At 53.9% G+C, this 17,866-nt stretch overlaps 1 protein-coding gene and 1 long non-coding RNA gene across 2 annotated transcripts; both read right to left on the reverse strand.

The window, feature by feature from the left end:
• Positions 1-21: 21 nt before the first annotated feature.
• Positions 22-537, reverse strand: LOC124472536. The gene is made up of 3 exons (XR_006956634.1): positions 488-537; positions 308-398; positions 22-201 (listed from the first exon to the last, which is right to left on the reverse strand). It is a non-coding gene; the product is annotated as an uncharacterized LOC124472536 (long non-coding RNA).
• Positions 538-3,312: 2,775 nt separating this feature from the next.
• Positions 3,313-16,379, reverse strand: si:ch211-267e7.3 (ADAMTS-like protein 2). Its single transcript, XM_047027180.1, is given in 20 exon segments — positions 3,313-3,991; positions 4,176-4,320; positions 4,577-4,753; positions 4,981-5,151; positions 5,423-5,578; positions 5,690-5,903; positions 6,446-6,572; positions 6,847-6,953; positions 7,555-7,939; positions 8,153-8,165; positions 8,167-8,739; positions 9,060-9,235; positions 9,548-9,628; positions 9,721-9,844; positions 10,211-10,356; positions 10,941-10,995; positions 10,997-11,044; positions 12,013-12,088; positions 14,187-14,386; positions 16,167-16,379. Coding segments are annotated over 20 exon segments (3,198 nt in total). The 5' UTR covers positions 16,266-16,379; the 3' UTR covers positions 3,313-3,866.
• Between the last annotated feature and the right edge of the window lie 1,487 nt (positions 16,380-17,866).

Genomic DNA, 17,866 nt, shown 5'->3' on the forward strand with positions numbered 1-17,866 from the left:
CATATTTTATTTGAGGTCAGTTTCTGTCTATGTCTCGAGTGAGGTTTCAAGATTTTTGGGTTTGCTTACAATGTGTGTGAATGTTTTACATGTGTGTGTATATCTGTGAAGTGTGTGTGTTTTGCGTGTTTGTGTGTGTCAGTTGTAGACAGAAAGACAGACCACCGTGGCCCACAGCAAAGCCAGGCAAGCGGAGATGGTCTGGAAGGAGTAAACAGATAACAACAATAACATGAGGACAGAAGCCAGGAGATGCAGGGTACAAGGTACAAGGTACAAGGTGCAGGGTGATGACAGAGGGACTTACAGGAGCAGAGGAACCAGGAGAACCTGAGGAACGGACAACAGAGCTGTTCACACCCCACCAGAACTCTGCATAGTTCTTCACAAACGTGGCACTGCAACGACAACGGAACAATGAAACGATGTAGAACAGTGTTTTCATCAGGGGGATTTGATGCAGCAGTGTGCTAGAGCAGTCTGTCACCTGAAGAGAAGGTTCTCCAGGGGGGGGTCGGCTGGAGCCTCCCAGGTCACCTGGACTCTCGTCTTCCTGGAGCCTGTAGCATGACTCACAGAGGAGTTCTGACCAGGAAGCAGGAAACAGGACGCAGGAAGCAGGGACCCGAAGAGGATAGAGGTAAGGGGGGAGGGAGAGGGAAGAGGGAGGGAGAGGGAGGAGGGAGAGGAAGGAGGCAGGGTGAGGAGGGAGGGAGAGGGAAGAGGGAGGGTGAGGAGGGAGGGTGAGGAGGAGGAGGGAGGGTGAGGAGGAGGGAGGGTGAGGAGGAGGAGGGAGGGTGAGGAGGAGGAGGAGGGAGGGTGAGGAGGAGGAGGGAGAGGGAAGAGGGAGGGTGAGGAGGGAGAGGAAGGAGGCAGGGTGAGGAGGGAGGAAGAGGGAGGGTGAGGAGGGAGGGTGATGGTGAGGGTGAGGAGGGAGGGTGAGAAAGAGTGAAGAGATGGAAGGAGAAGGAGAAAGAGATGGAAGGATTAGTTCAGGTACATAGAACTCTCACAATGGAGCGCAGTCCAGTAAACAGACTATCACATGTCAAACGTCAGAACAATCTGAACATTCACACAGAAACATACACACAAACTCACACACGCAAACACACACATACCTGTACATTGCTGCAGTGTAGGCCGGTGGTGAGGGTGGTGTTGATGTTGGTGAAGCGCCCCACCACCCCCCCAGACCCCCCCACCCTCAGAGCCTGTAACAGGAAACCCTCAAATACCGAGGAGTTCAACCCCTCCAGGGTCACTGTGGGGGAGAGGGGGGGGAGTAAAAGGGAGAGGAGGGGGGAGGGGGGGGGGGGAGAAGAGGGGAGGAGGGAGGAGGGGGGGAAGGAATTATTATTCCATGACATCACCTGGGCAGTATTGTGGGGTCACGCTGGACTGAGGTCATGAACTCTGACCTTTGACCTGCTTACATAAGCTGACACCACAGCAGGAGATGTAGGGGGTAGAGGAGAGAGGGAGCAGGGGAAGGAGGGAGAGACCCTAAGTCTAGGTTCCAGTCTAGGGGGGATCGGGCATTCGCAGAAGCTGCTCCTAAACTCTGGAGTCTGCTAATTCACTCTGCTCATTCATATTACAACTGCCACCACACTACCCATCTTTTAAATCTAAGCTTAATACATTTCTATTTGATCTGGCCTACAATATGTAATGTATATCCTGGAGAGAGGAAAGCTGAGAGAGAAGGAGAGAGAGAAAGAGAGAGGGAAGGAGAGAGAGTGAGAGAGAGAGAGAGGGAAGGAGAGAGAGAGAGAGAGAGAGAGAGAGAGAGAAAGAAAGAGAGGTAAGGGAGAGGGGATTAAGGCATTCCTAACAGAAATAAGACCTTCTCAGTCCATCTCAGTAAACAAACTATCACATTTCATGCCCAGCATTTCCACACTATGACCACACAATGCTCTCACATCTGGTGCGCTTGATTTCAGTGATGTTTTCTACGATAACTAAGGAACAGATGTGTGTAGTCAACAGTTTATCAGGGGTCAGAGTCAAGACATGGTCCGTGTATACCAGCTAGAGCACATAGAAACCCCATCTCAGCCACTGTGTAACAATAACAGCATCTAAACTCCCGTGTCCGGCTGTTTGTGTTTGACCTGTGATGGTGCCTCCGGGGCTGTAGGTGGCGTTGGAGGCTGAGAGCAGGTAGGGGGCGGGGCCAGGCTGGGGCGTGCTGTAAGGCTCATGACCCGGGTACAGGGTTCCACAGGAGGCGATGACGGAACCGTTCGGATAACACTCAGAACCTTCCAACCAGAACGCACCCATCACCGTGACAAGAAGGAGGTAGCCCAGAAGACCCTTGAGAGGAACAAGATGATTATGTAGAGTATGGTAGAGTAGAGTATAGCAGAGTAGAGCAGAGTAGAGCAGAGTAGAGCAGAGTAGAAGACCTTACCATCTCTACTGGAGCTGCTGCCAAGTGATATCTGCTGGAGACTGAACTGGACTGGTCTGTCTGGACTAGTTTGGAGTAGACTGGTCTGGAGTGGTCTGGTCTGGACTAGTCTGTAGTAGACTGGTCTGGAGTAGACTGGTCTGGTCTAGTTCAGTAAGTTGTAGTCCAGTAGAATCCGGTGTTGAGATGTTGATTGAAGGTTCTGTCTCCCAGTCTGTCTGTGTGATAGTTCCAGGTGCCACCATGCAGGTGACACCTCTGATTGGTCGATACGTCACAACAGTCTCCGCTGCAATTGGTTCTTTGCTCTCTCCTGGGAAGCTTCATGTGGGCGGGATTACCTGAGCTCAAACATCAGTGGTGACCATGGCGACTGTAATGACGGGGTGGTAGGAGGGGGGGAAGGGGGTTTGCTCCTTACTCTAATAACAGGAACACAGCCAGGGGTCATTATTATACCTAGTTACCGATCCTCCTCCTCTCCCTCTCTCACTCTCTCTCTCTTCCCCCCTCCTTCCAGCCCTCCCTCCCTCCACTCCTTCTCTCCAGTAGAGAGGAACAGGTTCCAGCTGGAACTCTTGTCACCAGTGGGAGTATTAATCTATCCAGATCTAGCTTCCTGTTTATTTGGACACACCTCACTTCCTGTTTGAAGTCGATCAAAGGTATCATTATTATTTCATAACTACAACTATGGCCAGACATAGTGTGTGACATCATAAAAGCTAGACAGGCAACTATGACATCATAAAGGCCAGACAGGAACTGTGACATCATTAAGACGAGACAGCGGAAGTTCCAAAATCAGCCGAGTTTTATTTATTTTTCCTCTAACACCAGCTGGACAAGTACATCCACAACATCCACAAAAACAACAACAACATCTCTGTAAACAAGTAAACAACAGATAAACAACACCAGGTAAACAGAGGAGTTAGAGGAGGCAGACAGGCATTCTACAGCAGAGGAGGGAGAGAGCTGGTCTCTCTGTAACCACGGTGAGGGGAGCTGCCTAGGGGGTCAGGGGTCAGAGGTTAAAGGTCAACACCTCTTGGTTAGAGCACCTGTGGAAAGGACGGGCAGGGAGAGGAGGGGGTGGGTCCTGTTCTTATATCTACACATGGTCTGGTTAGGGTTAGGGAGGGGTGTTTGGGTGGTCTGGTCTGACATATAGCACCTTTAGTGTGGGGGGGTTGTTGTTTGAGCATCTAAATCAGAAGCGACTCCAGCTCTGTTATTGGAGGGGGAAGAGGGGGGCGTGGGGGGCAGGGGGTTCTATAGGGCGGGGTGGGGGCCAGGGGGCAGGGTAACAAGGGGAGGGGCTGAGGGGACAAAGCAGTGTGTTCTCCTGATTGGGGGGTCTTCACATTGTGTGGGGGGGAGGGGCCTAGGGCGGGGTCAGGGGTTGGGGGTCAGTATAGGGTCAGGTGTCAGGGGTCGGAGGTCAGGGGGCGCGGCCGTGGCAGGACTGGCAGCACACCTTCCTGTAGTACCAGTGAGAACACAGACGCACCTTCAGCACCAGGCCACAGTTAGCCGTCACCTTGTCCTGGCACTGGTCCTCCGCAGCTGGGGAGAGCACACACACACACAGGCACAACATACATGTACACACACACGCACACACACACACCATACATATACACACACACACACCATACAAACATAAGCATAAAGGCCATTGGTGAATGGAAATCAAAGGAGGGAGGAAGTGAGAGAAGGAGGGAGGAGGGGAGAGAAGGGGTAAGCATACCGGGAGTGTCCGTGGGGCAGGGCAGGACTTCACATGTCTGTCTGGCCTCGGGTTTGAGGGTGGAGTCACAGCTGTGGCCTAGCTCCTCCCCTTGGTAACACTTGACCTCCCGGACCCTGACACCACTCCCACAAGTCTTACTGCACTGTAGAGGAGGAGGAGAGGAGGAGAAGGAGGACAGGAGGACAGGAAGAGAGGAGGAGAGGAGGAGGAGGAGAGGAGAGGAGGAGGACAGGAATAGATGAGGAGGACAGGAAGAGAGGAGGAGAGGAGGAGGGGAGGAGGACAGGAAGAGAGGAGAGAAGTTACGCATCAAAACATCTCCTTTCTTGACAATCACAAAGGAATTGTTGCTCCCTCGCTGGGTCTCCTAGGAGTGGGAGGGGCTTGATGACACATACCTGGGACCAGGAAGTGGTGAACCATTTGGAGCAGGGTCTCTGGAAGCAGGCGGAGCTATCCTGCGGCCTGGGGGCGGAGTCACAGCTCTGCTCCGGGTAACCCTTGAACACGCCCTCCTCCAGTCCAGCACAGACCACCTGACGCACACGCACGCCACGGCCACACGTGGCGTTGCACTGCCACACACACACACAGACAGGCACAGACACAGACAGGCACAGACAAACACATACAAATAGAACAACAATTTATAAGAATTCAGAATAAACATTGAGTATTTTGATCATGGCTTGTACATAAACACTCTATGAACTATTTGTATGTTGCTTTGGATAAACACGACTGCCAGATTGACAAAGTAAACGCATTGTATGCAGACGTCATCTCCATGGTTACCGCTCACCTGCTCCCACTCCTGCTCCACCCAGTGGGCGGGGCAGTTCCTGTCTCCACAGGGCTGCACGGCCAGGGGTCGAAGGTCGTGGTCACACTGGTCCTCCGAGATGCTGCTGCCACTGGCCGTCTGACACACCACGTAACGAGTCATCCTGCCCTCACCACACTGCCCTGAGCACTTAGACAACACACACACACACACGCACAGACACACACAGAGAGACACACACACACACACATACAGAGACACACACATGCACATGTAGACACACACGTGGAAACACATGCACACAGGCAGATACACACACTCATACACACACGCACACCCATATATCCACACACACAAAGACAGAGAAAGGACCACAACAAAAATTAATATTATGGAAATGTGTGTGTATTCTCACCTGTGTGTTTGCTCATGGGTGTGTGTGTGTGTGTGTGTAACTCACAGGGCCCCAGTCAGACACAGTCCACCTGCGATCGCAAGGGGGGCCTTCACACTCCTTCTCACTGATTGGTCGAGATGAATCGTTACACAGTCTGGTTTCCATGGAGCAGCGCACCTCCCTCCTGCTCAGGCCACGCCCCCCACACCTTGCCGAGCACTGGTACAACCACACACACGCACATAATGACACAATACACACACTAACCCAATGTCACACCATACACACACACATGCAATAACACCGCACCACACACACAGACTTCCGTACCTCTGACCAATCAGAGACCTCCCACTGCGGTCCACAGCTGCTGCTCCTGCACGCCTTGCGAGATGTGGGCTTGTGTAGCTCCGCCCCCTCACACAGGTCGTCGTACACGGAGCTGTCCAGCCCTGGTGACATCATCTTCCAGCAGCGCACCGTCCGGAACTGGAAGCCCTCACCGCAGGTTCTAGAACACTCGCTCCAGCGACTGCTCTCCCACCTGGGACATGTAGCCTGGTTACCATGGAGCCTGGTTACCATGGAGCCTGGTTACCATGGAGCCCGCTAACCATGGAACTTCCTGGTTTCCATGGAACCCAGTTTCCACTGGTCCATGAGCTATTTAGAATAGCGTAGCTGGTGCAGGAGGAGTATCTAGTGTAGCTCCTGGAGGTGGACACTTACCTGGGCAGACAGGAGGACTGTCTAGTAGGGCTCCTGGAGGTGGACACTTATCTGGGCAGACAGGAGGAGTGTCTAGTGTAGCTCCTGGAGGTGGACACTTAGCTGGGCAGACAGGAGGACTGTCTAGTAGGGCTCCTGGAGGTGGACACTTACCTGGGCAGACAGGAGGAGTGTCTAGTGTAGCTCCTGGATGTGGTCACCTACCTGGGCAGACAGGAGGAGTGTCTAGTAGGGCTCCTGGAGGTGGACACTTACCTGGGCAGACAGGAGGACTGTCTAGTAGGGCTCCTGGAGGTGGACACTTACCTGGGCAGACAGGAGGAGTGTCTAGTGTAGCTCCTGGATGTGGTCACCTACCTGGGAAGACAGTCCTTGCCGGTGCAGAACTCGTGGGTGGGCTCTGGTCTGGTGAGAGCATCACAGTAGGCCTCATCCACCTCTGTGCCGTCGTACCTCACACACAGAGCGTAGGATGTGCTGATACCTACACAGAGAGGCCGTCAGGGGGGCTGCTTCTACTAAACATGTGTGTCTGTGTGCGTGTGTCTGAGTGTGTGTGTGTGTCTGAGTGTGGGTGTGTGTGTGTGGGTGTGTGTGTGTGTGGGTGTGTGTGTGTGTGTGTGTGTGTCTGAGTGTGGGTGTGTGGGTGTGTGTGTGTCTGTGTGCGTGTGTCTGAGTGTGTGTTTGTGTGTCTTAGTGTGGGTGTGTGTGTGTGGGTGCGTGTGTGTGGGTGTGTGTGTGTGGGTGTGTGTGTGTACCTGTGGTGCAGGTTGAGCTACAGGGGGCGTAGGCTGACACCTTCCACCTGTACATGTCAGCCAGACTGATGTCCTGCTCCAGAGAGCCCACCTCAAACTCATTACTGCTGGGGGAGAGAGGAGGGGGGAGAGGGGAGAGGGGGAGGAGAGGAGGGGGGAGGAGAGGAGGAGAGGAGGAGGAGAGGGGGGGAGAGGGGAGGAGGAGAGGGGGGGAGAGGGGAGGAGGAGAGGAGGAGGAAAGGGGGGGAGAGGGGAGAGGGGGAGGAGAGGGGAGAAGAGGGGAGAGGGGGAGGAGAGGAGGAGGAGAGGGGGGGAGAGGGGGAGGAGAGGAGGGGGGGAGAGGGGAGAAGAGGGGAGAGGGGAGGAGAGGAGGAGGAGAGGAGGGGGGAGAGGGGAGAGGAGGGGAGAGGAGGAGGAGAGGGGAGAAGAGGGGAGAGGGGGAGGAGAGGAAGGGGGAGAGGGGAGAAGAGGGGAGAGGAGGTGGAGAGGAAGAGGGGGAGATAAGTGGGTTGAGGATTAACGTTTATTGGACAGGGTAGCAACTACAGTAACAGACACGCTAACATATGTAAGTGTATGATGATTCATGCCATCCATCCCTCCCTCCCTCCAGCCATCCATCCCTCCACATCCATACCTTCATCTCCCTCTGTCCCTCCATTCCCCTCCCCCCCTCTTTCTACCCCTCCCTCCCTCTCCTCAGCTCACCTCTCTGTGCTGGGTCCTTGGACAGGCAGCACCTCATGCAGGTTCAGCTGATTGGCTGAGAGAGTTTGGGTGCTGTTGGGCTGCAGTTCATACAGGAGCCCATAGGGGGAGCTGGCATCCTCAGGAGGGCCGTGAAGCTGCAGGTCCAGACTCCCAGGGTACGCCTCCACCACCAGGCGGTTGTTCAATCCAGAGGAGGCATTGAGCTGATTGACGGAGCAGGGGGCGGGGCTCTCCAGGCAGGGGGGCGGTCTGGGGGCGTGGCCTGGAGGGCCAGGAGAGAGGAAGAGGTCCAGAATGAGGCTGCGATGGTGGGGGAGGGGCTTGGCTGGGCCAGTGGCATTGGGATTGGCTGTGTTGCTGTCAATCAAGTTGGAATTGGTCCCTGGTGAAGCACATAGTAGATCACTATCTGGGAGTGTGAGATAGCCTCTTTATACTTTATGACATTCAGCACAGCCAGAATGTATTTATAATCATTATGGTATTGTCAGACTAAATATGAACAACAACAAAAAAATCTAAATCTAAAAGACTTAAATGTCAATTTTGAGACTGGATATAAAAAGTCAATGCTGACTCATCAACTCAGACTCACGGTAACCGGCGGGGAACCAGTCTCTCCTGCTCCTGCAGGTCGTTGTGGGTGATGATGTCACCGATGACATCACTGGTAGGTCTGTACAACAAAATGGCCGCTGCCCGCTCCAGCTCCTCCTCTTCTGTGTCCAGCTCCTCCTTCTCCAGGTCAGGCTGTTCTCTCCTGTCTCCCTCCAGCCAATCCCCATCCTCGTCCAGCCTTTCTTTCTCCGGCTCCGCCCCCTCTCGCTCTAGCTGAGGATCTGATTGGCCCTGGGTGGCGTTGTTATTGGACAGTTTCTCAAGGTCTTCCATGACGTCTATCTCATTGTTGTGGGAGGACAGCTGGGAGGAAGTGCTATTGGTGGGCGTGTCGTGGGGGGCGTGGTCATGGGGGGCGTGGCCCTGGGGGGCGTGGCCCTGGGGGGCGTGGCCTTGAGAGGGGCGTGTCTCCAGCGTTCCCTGCAGAGTGTCTCTGGGAGCGGGCTCAAAGAGGGAGGAGTCTAAGGAGGCTTGGTGGAGGGGCGTGGCCATGCGAGGGGCGGGGTGGCTGGGGACAGTGTACTCATACGTGATGTGGGGCATCTTACCATTCAGATTGTTGTACTAGAACCAGACGGTGATGAGAGGATCAGAGAGAGAGAGAGAGAGAGAGAGAGAGAGAGAGAGAGAGAGAGAGAGAGAGAGAGAGAGAGAGAGATAGGAACAGAAACAGAAAGAGAAAGAGAAAGAGAAAGAGAGAGAGAGTGAATCTCCAAATATAACACTCAACTAAGTCATAACATTGATTACTAAATGAAAGTTTTGAAAAAAAAGATTTGAAAGGTTGAACAAATATTTAGGAAAAAAAGTTTGGAATGGTTTCAAAAAATATTTTCTAAAATAACGTTTAAACGGTTAAAAAAATACTTTGGAAAAATGTTTACCATCAGGTTAATGCCTAGGTTGGTGGGGCCCTGGGCGATGATGTACTCAAGACCCTCAGAGAAGAAGGTGGAGGGCCGGCGGTACTTGAACACTGTCCCAGCCACACGGAAGTTCCGAGGGTTGTCAATCACGCTGTTCCCATTGAAGAAGAAGTGGCCAGCCTCGTCTGATAGGGCTAGAGGGAGGAAGTGGCAGGACAGTGGGCGGGCTTTCAGAGGAAACGCTTCACCTGATTAGATGAGTGTTGTGTTCATCTAATAAGGTGAACGTAGCTTTATCAGGAAGAAAGTTCTTCTTCTGCTTCTAAGCCAACTTGTTCTAGATCTTCTGCTGTAGAACTTTCTAGTCCTGGTTCTTACCCTGTAGGTTGTGGTTCTAGGCCTAGGTTAGTACATTCTGGTTCTAGTAGATTCTGGTTCTAGTACGTTCTGGTTCTAGTACGTTCTGGTTCTAGTAGGTTCTGGTTCTAGTACGTTCTGGTTCTCACCCAGGATGTTCTCCGTCTTGCGTCTCTCTATGATCTGGATGTCGGAGGCCCCGGCAGGAATGTTGGTGATGAACACGTACCCTGCAACAGAACAATCAACAGAACCTAGAACCAAGTAGGACTGGAGCTAGTACCACCTAGAACCATGCTCCAAGTAGGACTATAGCTAGTACCTAGGTGAGTGGTTCCTCTGCGGAAGATTCCAGACACGCGCTGACAGGAAGCAGCGTGGCCTCCACACACGCCACACATGTCCACCGTCTTACTGGAGTACAGCAGGCCGTCACAGCCCACCGGCTGGGGTCAGGGGTCAGAGGGGAGGGGTCAGGGGTCAGAGGGGAGGGGTCAGGGGTCAGGAGGTTTATCTAAGAGCAGGTGTGTTTTAGGATGTGTGTGTGTGTACCTGGCCCTCTATGCAGACCCTCTGGTGGGCCCCACAGGATGTGTCTGTCTGTGTGTGTGTGTGTGTGTGTGTCTGTGTGTGTGTACCTGGCAGTGGCCCTCGATGCAGACCCTCTGGTGGGCCCCACCCACAGGATGTGTGTGTCTGTGTGTGTCTGTGTGTGTGTACCTGGCAGTGGCCCTCTATACAGACCCTCTGGTGGGCCCCACAGGATGTGTCTGTCTGTGTGTGTGTGTCTGTGTGTGTGTGTGTGTGTGTACCTGGCAGTGGCCCTCTATGCAGACCCCCTGGTGGGCCCCGTCGCGGCAGTATGTCCCGTCGTGAGCAGGGACCAGCAGCTGTCTCTCTCCAGAAGAGGTGGTGCACTGCAGGTCACACGGCTTGTTGGAGATGCTGATGTAGTCGTCTGGACAGGGCCAAGCGCAGGAAGTGACATCACAGTATGATAAGATGGTGTAGGATCACACACAGGAAGTGACATCACAGAGTGATGAGACACTGAAGACTCATGCTCAAGATGTGACATTGTAGAATAAAAATATGTAGGACCATACAACGGAAATGACATCACAGGACAATGGGCAATACTACACAGGAAGTGACATCAGGAGCAGAATGAGAAGTCGCAGGATCTTATAGAGGATATTAATTTGTCCTGGCATCGGGCCAGGGTAACTATGGTAACCAGGGAGCTGAGAGTGAGGGGGGCAGAAGGGAAGTTTTAATGATGATGTCATATAAGATATTCACCAGGGTTGAGAGGGGATGTCATGTATCATGTACCAGAACACCCCAGTCCCCATCCCCATGACAACAGCTGTCTACAGGTCAGAGAAACAGGAAACACTGTCATCAGTTCGGAATGGCGGCTGGCCAGCCAGTCAGCCAGTCAGCCAGTCAGCCAGTCAGCCAGTCAGCCAGCCAGCCAGTCAGCCAGCCAGTCAGTCAGTCAGTCAGTCAGTCAGTCAGTCAGTCAGTCAGGGGTCTCACCTGGGTATAGGGGGACCCACTCATAGTGCCTCCTGCCAAACGCCTTGGAGTTGAAACTGGGAGCACTGCTGCTGTTTGAAGCTTACACTGCTGCTGGGACAGGGCTGCAACACACACACATATATACACACATATAAAATAGAGGAAATAGAGAGTGAGATTACAATAAATATGTTGGCTATGTATAGCACAGCAGATGGCTGGAAATTTGTGATCATTATCTGACTGGGTGGGGGATTAGGGTGAGGGAGGGTGAGGGAGGGTGGGAGAGGGTGAGGGGAGGGTGAGGGAGGGTGAGACAGGGTGGGAGAGGGTGGGGGAGGGTGAGGGAGGGTGAGGGAGGGTGAGACAGGGTGGGAGAGGGTGAGGGAGGGTGAGGGAGGGTGAGGAGGAGGGTGAGACAGGGTGGGAGAGGGGTGAGGGAGGGTGGGAGAGGGTGGGAGAGGGTGAGGGAGGGTGAGGGAGGGTGAGAGCAGGGTGAGAGAGGGTGAGAGAGGGTGAGGGAGGGTGGGAAGAGGGTGAGAGAGGGTGAGAGAGGGTGGGAGAGGGTGAGGGAGGGTGAGACAGGGTGGGAGAGGGTGAGGGAGGGTGGGAGAGGGTGGGAGAGGGTGAGGGAGGGTGAGGGAGGGTGAGACAGGGTGAGAGAGGGATGAGGGAGGGTGGAAGAGGTGTGAGGGAGGGTGAGAGAGGGTGAGGGAGATTAAGGGAGGGTGAGAGAGGGTGAGGGAGGGTGAGGGGGAGGGTGAGAGAGGGTGAGGGAGGGTGAGAGAGGGTGAGGGAGGGTGAGGGAGGGTGACAGAGGGTGAGAGAGGGTGAGAGGGTGAGAGAGGTTGAGGGAGGGTGAGGAAGATTAAGGGAGGGTGAGAGAGGGTGAGGGAGGGTGAGGGAGGGGTGAGGGAGATTACGGGAGGGTGAAAGAGGGTGAGGGAGGGTGAGAGAGGGTGAGGGAAGGTTGGGGGGTAGGAGGGAGCATTGGGGAGGGTGAGGAAGAAGTTGGAGGGAAGTTTCTGGAGAGAGAGGGGAGAGTGAAGGAGGGTGAGGGAGGAGGTCTGGGGAGGGTTACCATGGTTACCTGACTGGGGCAGAGCTGGTACTGTTTAGGTGAGCCGACACAGAAGGAGGAGTTGATGTTGTGGGCGGAGCTAAGTCTGAAGGACCAGGAAGTACCACACAACTAACGTTACATTTATGGGTTAGTCAGACACATTCATCCAACAGGGATTTCAACCTGTGAGCTCTTGTCCTTCAGTCAAACACTCTGGACTATACCCCTGAGCGACACCCATCCTATGTTCAGGGAATGTGCAACTCAACTCCACAAGGTAATACATGTAGTAATACTGAAGTGGAACCTTCCTCACTCTCTCTTCCTCTCTCCCTCTCTCTCTCCCCCTCTCTCTCCCCCCCCCAGAGAAGTGTTAATGTGTTCCAGCTGGTGTGCAAGTCTTATCAGCCAGCAGATCTCTGCTAATGCCCCAGACCCAGCACTAACCGCCCCAGTATAAACACTGCTCACACACACTCAAACACACTTACTCTCTCTCTAACACACACACTCAAACACACACTCTCACTCTTTCTAACACACACACTCACACTTCGATGACCCTCATCATGTGACCTGCCAACAGTGTTCTTGGTCTGGAGGGATTGATGGTCATTCCTCGGGACATTCCTACAGGCGGGGGGGGGGGGGGGGGGGGGGGGGGGGGGGGGGGGGGGGGGAGGTGGGGGGGGGCTGTGTGTGTGTGGGGTGCCGGAGGTTATTAGTCAAGGGAAACGTCTTACACTGTCTCTCTCTCTCTCCTTCTCTCTCTCCGCTCCTCCTTGTACTCGTCTCTCTCTGTCTACTTCCCTCCTTCTCTCTCTCTCTCTCCCCTCTCTCTCTTTAGAGTGGAGAGTGTGTGGAGTGGTGTGCTGCGACCTGTTAGCATGTTAGCATGTTAGCTCTGGCCATCCTCCTGACAAGAACACTGGGCTAGTCCCCACATAACCCTGCTGGATGGAACCCTGCTGGATGTTACATAGTGGATGTTACATGGTGGATGTTGCATGGTGGATGTTCCACAGTGGATGTGACATGGTGGATGTTACATGGTGGATGTGACATGGTGGATGTTACATGGTGGATGTTACATGGTGGATGTTCCACAGTGGATGTGACATGGTGGATGTTACATGGTGGATGTTACATGGTGGATGTGACATGGTGGACGTGACACGGTGGATGTGACATGGGGGATGTTACATGGTGGATGTTACATGGTGGATGTGACATGGTGGATGTTACATGGTGGATGTTACATGGTGGATGTTCCACAGTGGATGTTCCACAGTGGATGTTCCACAGTGGATGTGACATGGTGGATGTTACATGGTGGATGTTACATGGTGGATGTGACATGGTGGACGTGACACGGTGGATGTGACATGGGGGATGTTACACGATGGGTGTTACACAGTGGATGTTACATGCAGATGTTACATGGTGGATGTTGCATGCAGATGTTACATGGTGATATAACATGGTGGATGTTACATGCAGATGTTACATGGGAGGGAGTCAGGGCTGAGCGGTTAGGGAATCGGGCTAGTAATCAGAAGGTTGCTGGATCGATTCCCGGCCGTGCCAAATGACGTTGTGTCCTTGGGCAAGGCACTTCACCCTACTTGCCTTGAGGGGTAATGTCCCTGTACTTACTGTAAGTCGCTCTGGATAAGAGCGTCTGCTAAATGACTAAATGTAAAATGTTACATGGTGATATTACATGAAGGATGTTACATGGTGGATATTACATGGTGATGTTACATGGTGGATATTACATGGTGATGTTACATGGTGATGTTACATGGTGAATGTTGCATGGTGGATGTTGCATGCAGATGTTGCATGCAGATGTTACATGGTGATGTTGCATGGTGATGTTACATGGTGGATGTTACATGGTGATGTTACATGGTGGATGTTGCATGGTGGATGTTGCATGCAGATGTTGCATGCAGATGTTACATGGTGATGTTGCATGGTGATGTTACATGGTGGATGTTACATGGTGATGTTACATGGTGATGTTACATGGTGGATGTTACATGGTGATGTTGCATGGTGATGTTACATGGTGGATGTTACATGGTGGATGTTACATGGTGGATGTTGCATGGTGGATGTTGCATGCAGATGTTACATGCAGATGTGGCATGCAGATGTTACATGCAGATGTTACATGGTGAGGTCACGACGCTCACCTCTGCTGCAGACAGTGTCGCTCTTGGGACCTCACCCCTCCCCCGCAGGTACGAGAGCAGGTGGACCAGCTGCTCCACTCACCCCACCACTGGGCCAGCTCCTCCCCAGGGCCGGGGACCTGTCTGTGGGCCGCAGCCTGGCCCGAGGGCCCCTGGAGGAACGCATCCACCTGGAGATCCTCTCTCCCGTCACTACTGTCCTGGCAGAGAGACACACACTGTGACTCGCTGTGCACACACACACACTGGCCCCAGTGTGGACCAGACACCCATAGAGACAGTTTATACTAGAGACAGACTCCTCCCCTGTTATTTCATAATCCTCCCTGGGTAACCCCACCACGCTCCTCCCTGCCCCTCCCTCTCTCCTCCACCTCGCTCCTCCCTCTCTCCTCCCTTCTCCAGTCTGTAGTTAAAGTCTTGGTCTGAATCTGAAGCTCAGAGAAGCTTCATGTGCACCAGCTCTGGTTTGAATTTCAGCTTTAGGTCTCCTATCTCCCTTTTCTCCTTTTCCTTCCCTGAGTGCCATCCCTCTCTCTCTCCCCCTTTCACTTTCTCTCTCTCCTTCTCGCTGTCATACCTGCTGTTTCTCCCCCCCCTCCTCCCCTGTCTCCCCTCCCCCTCTCCCCCTCCTCCCCTGTCTCCCCTCCCCCTCTCTCTGTCTAAATGTAGAGCAGATTTCTCCTCTGTCCTCAGTTTAACAAGGCATCTCTCTCCAAGCTCAGCAAAGACCTTGTGCAATGTTGCTGCTGCCACTCTCTCTTTCTTTCTCTCTCTCACACACACACACATACACACACACATGCAAATACACACACTCACATCTCTCCTGCTCTTCTGTATTTCCTCCAGTAACTCTCTTCCTCCTCCTCCTCCTCCTCCTCCTCCTCCTCCTCCTCCTCCTCCTACTCTTCCTCTTCCTCCTCCGCCTCCTCCTCCCTTGCTCCCTCCCTCCCTCTCCTCCTCTTTCTCTATCTCTCTCTCTCTCTCTCCTCTCTGCTAGTCTAGTTTGGTTCTTGTCTCAACAGGACTCCGTCTAAATACCCCTGGACCTAAGAACACAATAGCCTCTTTAACCGCTTCACAAAACATCCGCCGCAGGACCGGCGCGACGAATAGTTATGTAGTCGGTACCGTGGCGGGAACAGGTTTGGAGTCCGGGTGTTACTAGGGTGGTGTGTTCTGGTGCGGTGCCAGCCCGCGCGCACCCGGTAAGCCGGGAGGCCTGGGGGCGGTGGCGGTTTGTGTGTGTGTGTGTGTGGGGGGGGGGGGGGGGGGGGCGGGGGGGGGGTACCGACCTATACATCACAGACAAGAGACAGAAAAAGGATGACCATAATAGCCTATGCCTAAGCCTATCCTTCTAAACCTGGCAAGCTTGCAAAGATAAAAAGTCACGTCTGTTGACGGTGGACTTCCAAACGACTAGTTCGGAAACATTTCGCTCCTTAAAATGTGACCCCAACAAACTTAGTAAAACCGAGTTTCAGACTAGCCTGGAGCCTAACCTTCCGGTCCACCGTTCTTGCCTCTCGCCTGCAGTTTCCCATTAGAGACACGGGTTCCGTAGCTGTTATAATAATCTCCAACAGTCCCTCCGTACCCCCACCAGGGTCGACAGTCCCTCCGTACCCCCGCCAGGGTCGGAAACTGCGGGCCGGGAGACTGACTCCAGCTGCGCTTTGATCTACGAGCCGAAGACTACTGGGAAAACGGGACCGGCGAAACTCGGAGAAGCGGAACGCCGTTCCCACAAGGATCCGATAGACTCGGGGTAAGCGCGGGTTTTAAAAGAAAAAGACTCCTGAGAGAGACCAGTTTACAACTGGCTGAACTATTCTGGAGATCGGATATTTTGAGTGAAAAGGTAGCTCGTGCTGTAACGGAGGGTCTAAGGACGTCGCGTCGGTGCTTTAGCGGAGAAGACTACCACTGAGTTTAATCACAACTGAAACGTTAAATGAAAAGTTTGCGATTTACCTTATCGTTGTTGCTTGACGCTTTGTCAGATAACGCGATTAGCAAGAGCACACTGTGGGTTAGAAGAACCGCGGGTCTCGCGCTCCGGAGGCAGAACATGGTTCATTTAAGAACGAGGAGACCTCGCCCCCCCGACCTAACCCGCCGCTCGAAAGGGAGGCTCGTGCTGAGATCTAGTGGGATGAACATCTGTGATGCTTGAAAGGCGCCCGGTAACCTGCCGGCCGCGCGGGGACGGAAGGGGTGGGTTTGGTCATACAACCTCCGAGTGACGTGATCCACAACCAGAACAAAATTGACTAAAAACCCACAGACTCTCTTTGAGTGTGTGTAAGGTGTGTGTGTGTGTGTGTGTGTGTGTGTGTGTGTGTGTGTGTGTGTGTGTGTGTGTGTGAGAGAGAGAGAAAGACACAGAAGATATACACGCTTTCCTCCCATCAGCTGGATTCACATCCAGGAATACAACGAAGCTCTCTGAGGCAGCGACAGAGAGGAGTGTGTGTGTGTGGGTGTGTGTGTGTGGGGGGGGGGGGGGGGCAGGGAAGTCGAGGGGTCAGAAGGGGTGAAGCAGAATCACATCCAGGTCCTCACATTCTGGCACACTGACCAGGCTGGCTTAGTGGCTGGTCTGCAGGCTGGTTAACTGACTGATATGCAGGCTGGTTTAGCAGCTGGTGTGCAGGCTGGTTTGCAGGCTGGTTTAGCGGCTGGTCTGCAGGCTGGTTAACTGACTGATTTGCAGGCTGGTTTAGCGGCTGGCCTGCAGGCTGGTTAACTGACTGATTTGCAGGCTGGTTTAGCGGCTGGCCTGCAAGCTGGTTAACTGACTGATTTGCAGGCTGGTTAAGCGGCTGGTCTGCGGGCTGGTTCTGCCAGCTCTGCCATGTTTCATGTTTTGCCATGTGAGGCTATAAGCTGTTCCACATGGAACTCTGAGGAGAGAGGGGGGGAGGGAGGGAGGGGACCAGAGATTGATTGAGGTTGTTGGCCTAAAGCCTGCCATTAGGCCAACGTAAGCCCCTGTTGTGTGGCAGCAGAAATGTCCCAGGCAGGCCAAGAGGTCGGAACCACCTCTGCTACACACATGATCGGGATGGGGGGGTTTCAGTCCCTGCAAGATCTCCTCACCCCTCCTCCTCCTTACTCCTCCTCCTCCTCCTCACCCCTCCTCCTCCTCACCCCTCCTCCTCCTCCTCACCCCTCCTCCTCCTCACCCCTCCTCCTCCTCCTCACCCCTCCTCCTCCTCCTCACCCCTCCTCCTCCTTACTCCTCCTCCTCCTCCTCAACCCTCCTCCTCCTCCTCAACCCTCCTCCTCCTCCTCAACCCTCCTCCTCCTCCTCACCCCTCCTCCTCTTCCTCACCCTTCCCCTCCTCTCTCCCCCTGTCCAACACACACATACACCACACACTTCTCCTTCTACCTCCACAACAATTGTAAGGAACACAGGTTGATTCTTGTGTCACCATAAATATAAAGGTTTGACAGCTGGGGCAAGTTCAGACCATAATCCCATCCTCCATCCTCCACCACCAGCCTCCCACAGCCTCCTCCTCCGTCCCCCAGCCCCTCCTCAGTCCCCCAGCCCCTCCTCCCTCTCCCCAGCCTCTTCCTCCGTCCCCCAGCCCCTCCTCCCTCTCCCCAGCCTCCTCCTCCGTCCCCCAGCCCCTCCTCCCTCTCCCCAGCCTCCCAGAGTCTGT

This window comes from Hypomesus transpacificus, chromosome 10 (genome assembly GCF_021917145.1).
Source record: "Hypomesus transpacificus isolate Combined female chromosome 10, fHypTra1, whole genome shotgun sequence".
NCBI classification, from domain to species: domain Eukaryota; kingdom Metazoa; phylum Chordata; class Actinopteri; order Osmeriformes; family Osmeridae; genus Hypomesus; species Hypomesus transpacificus.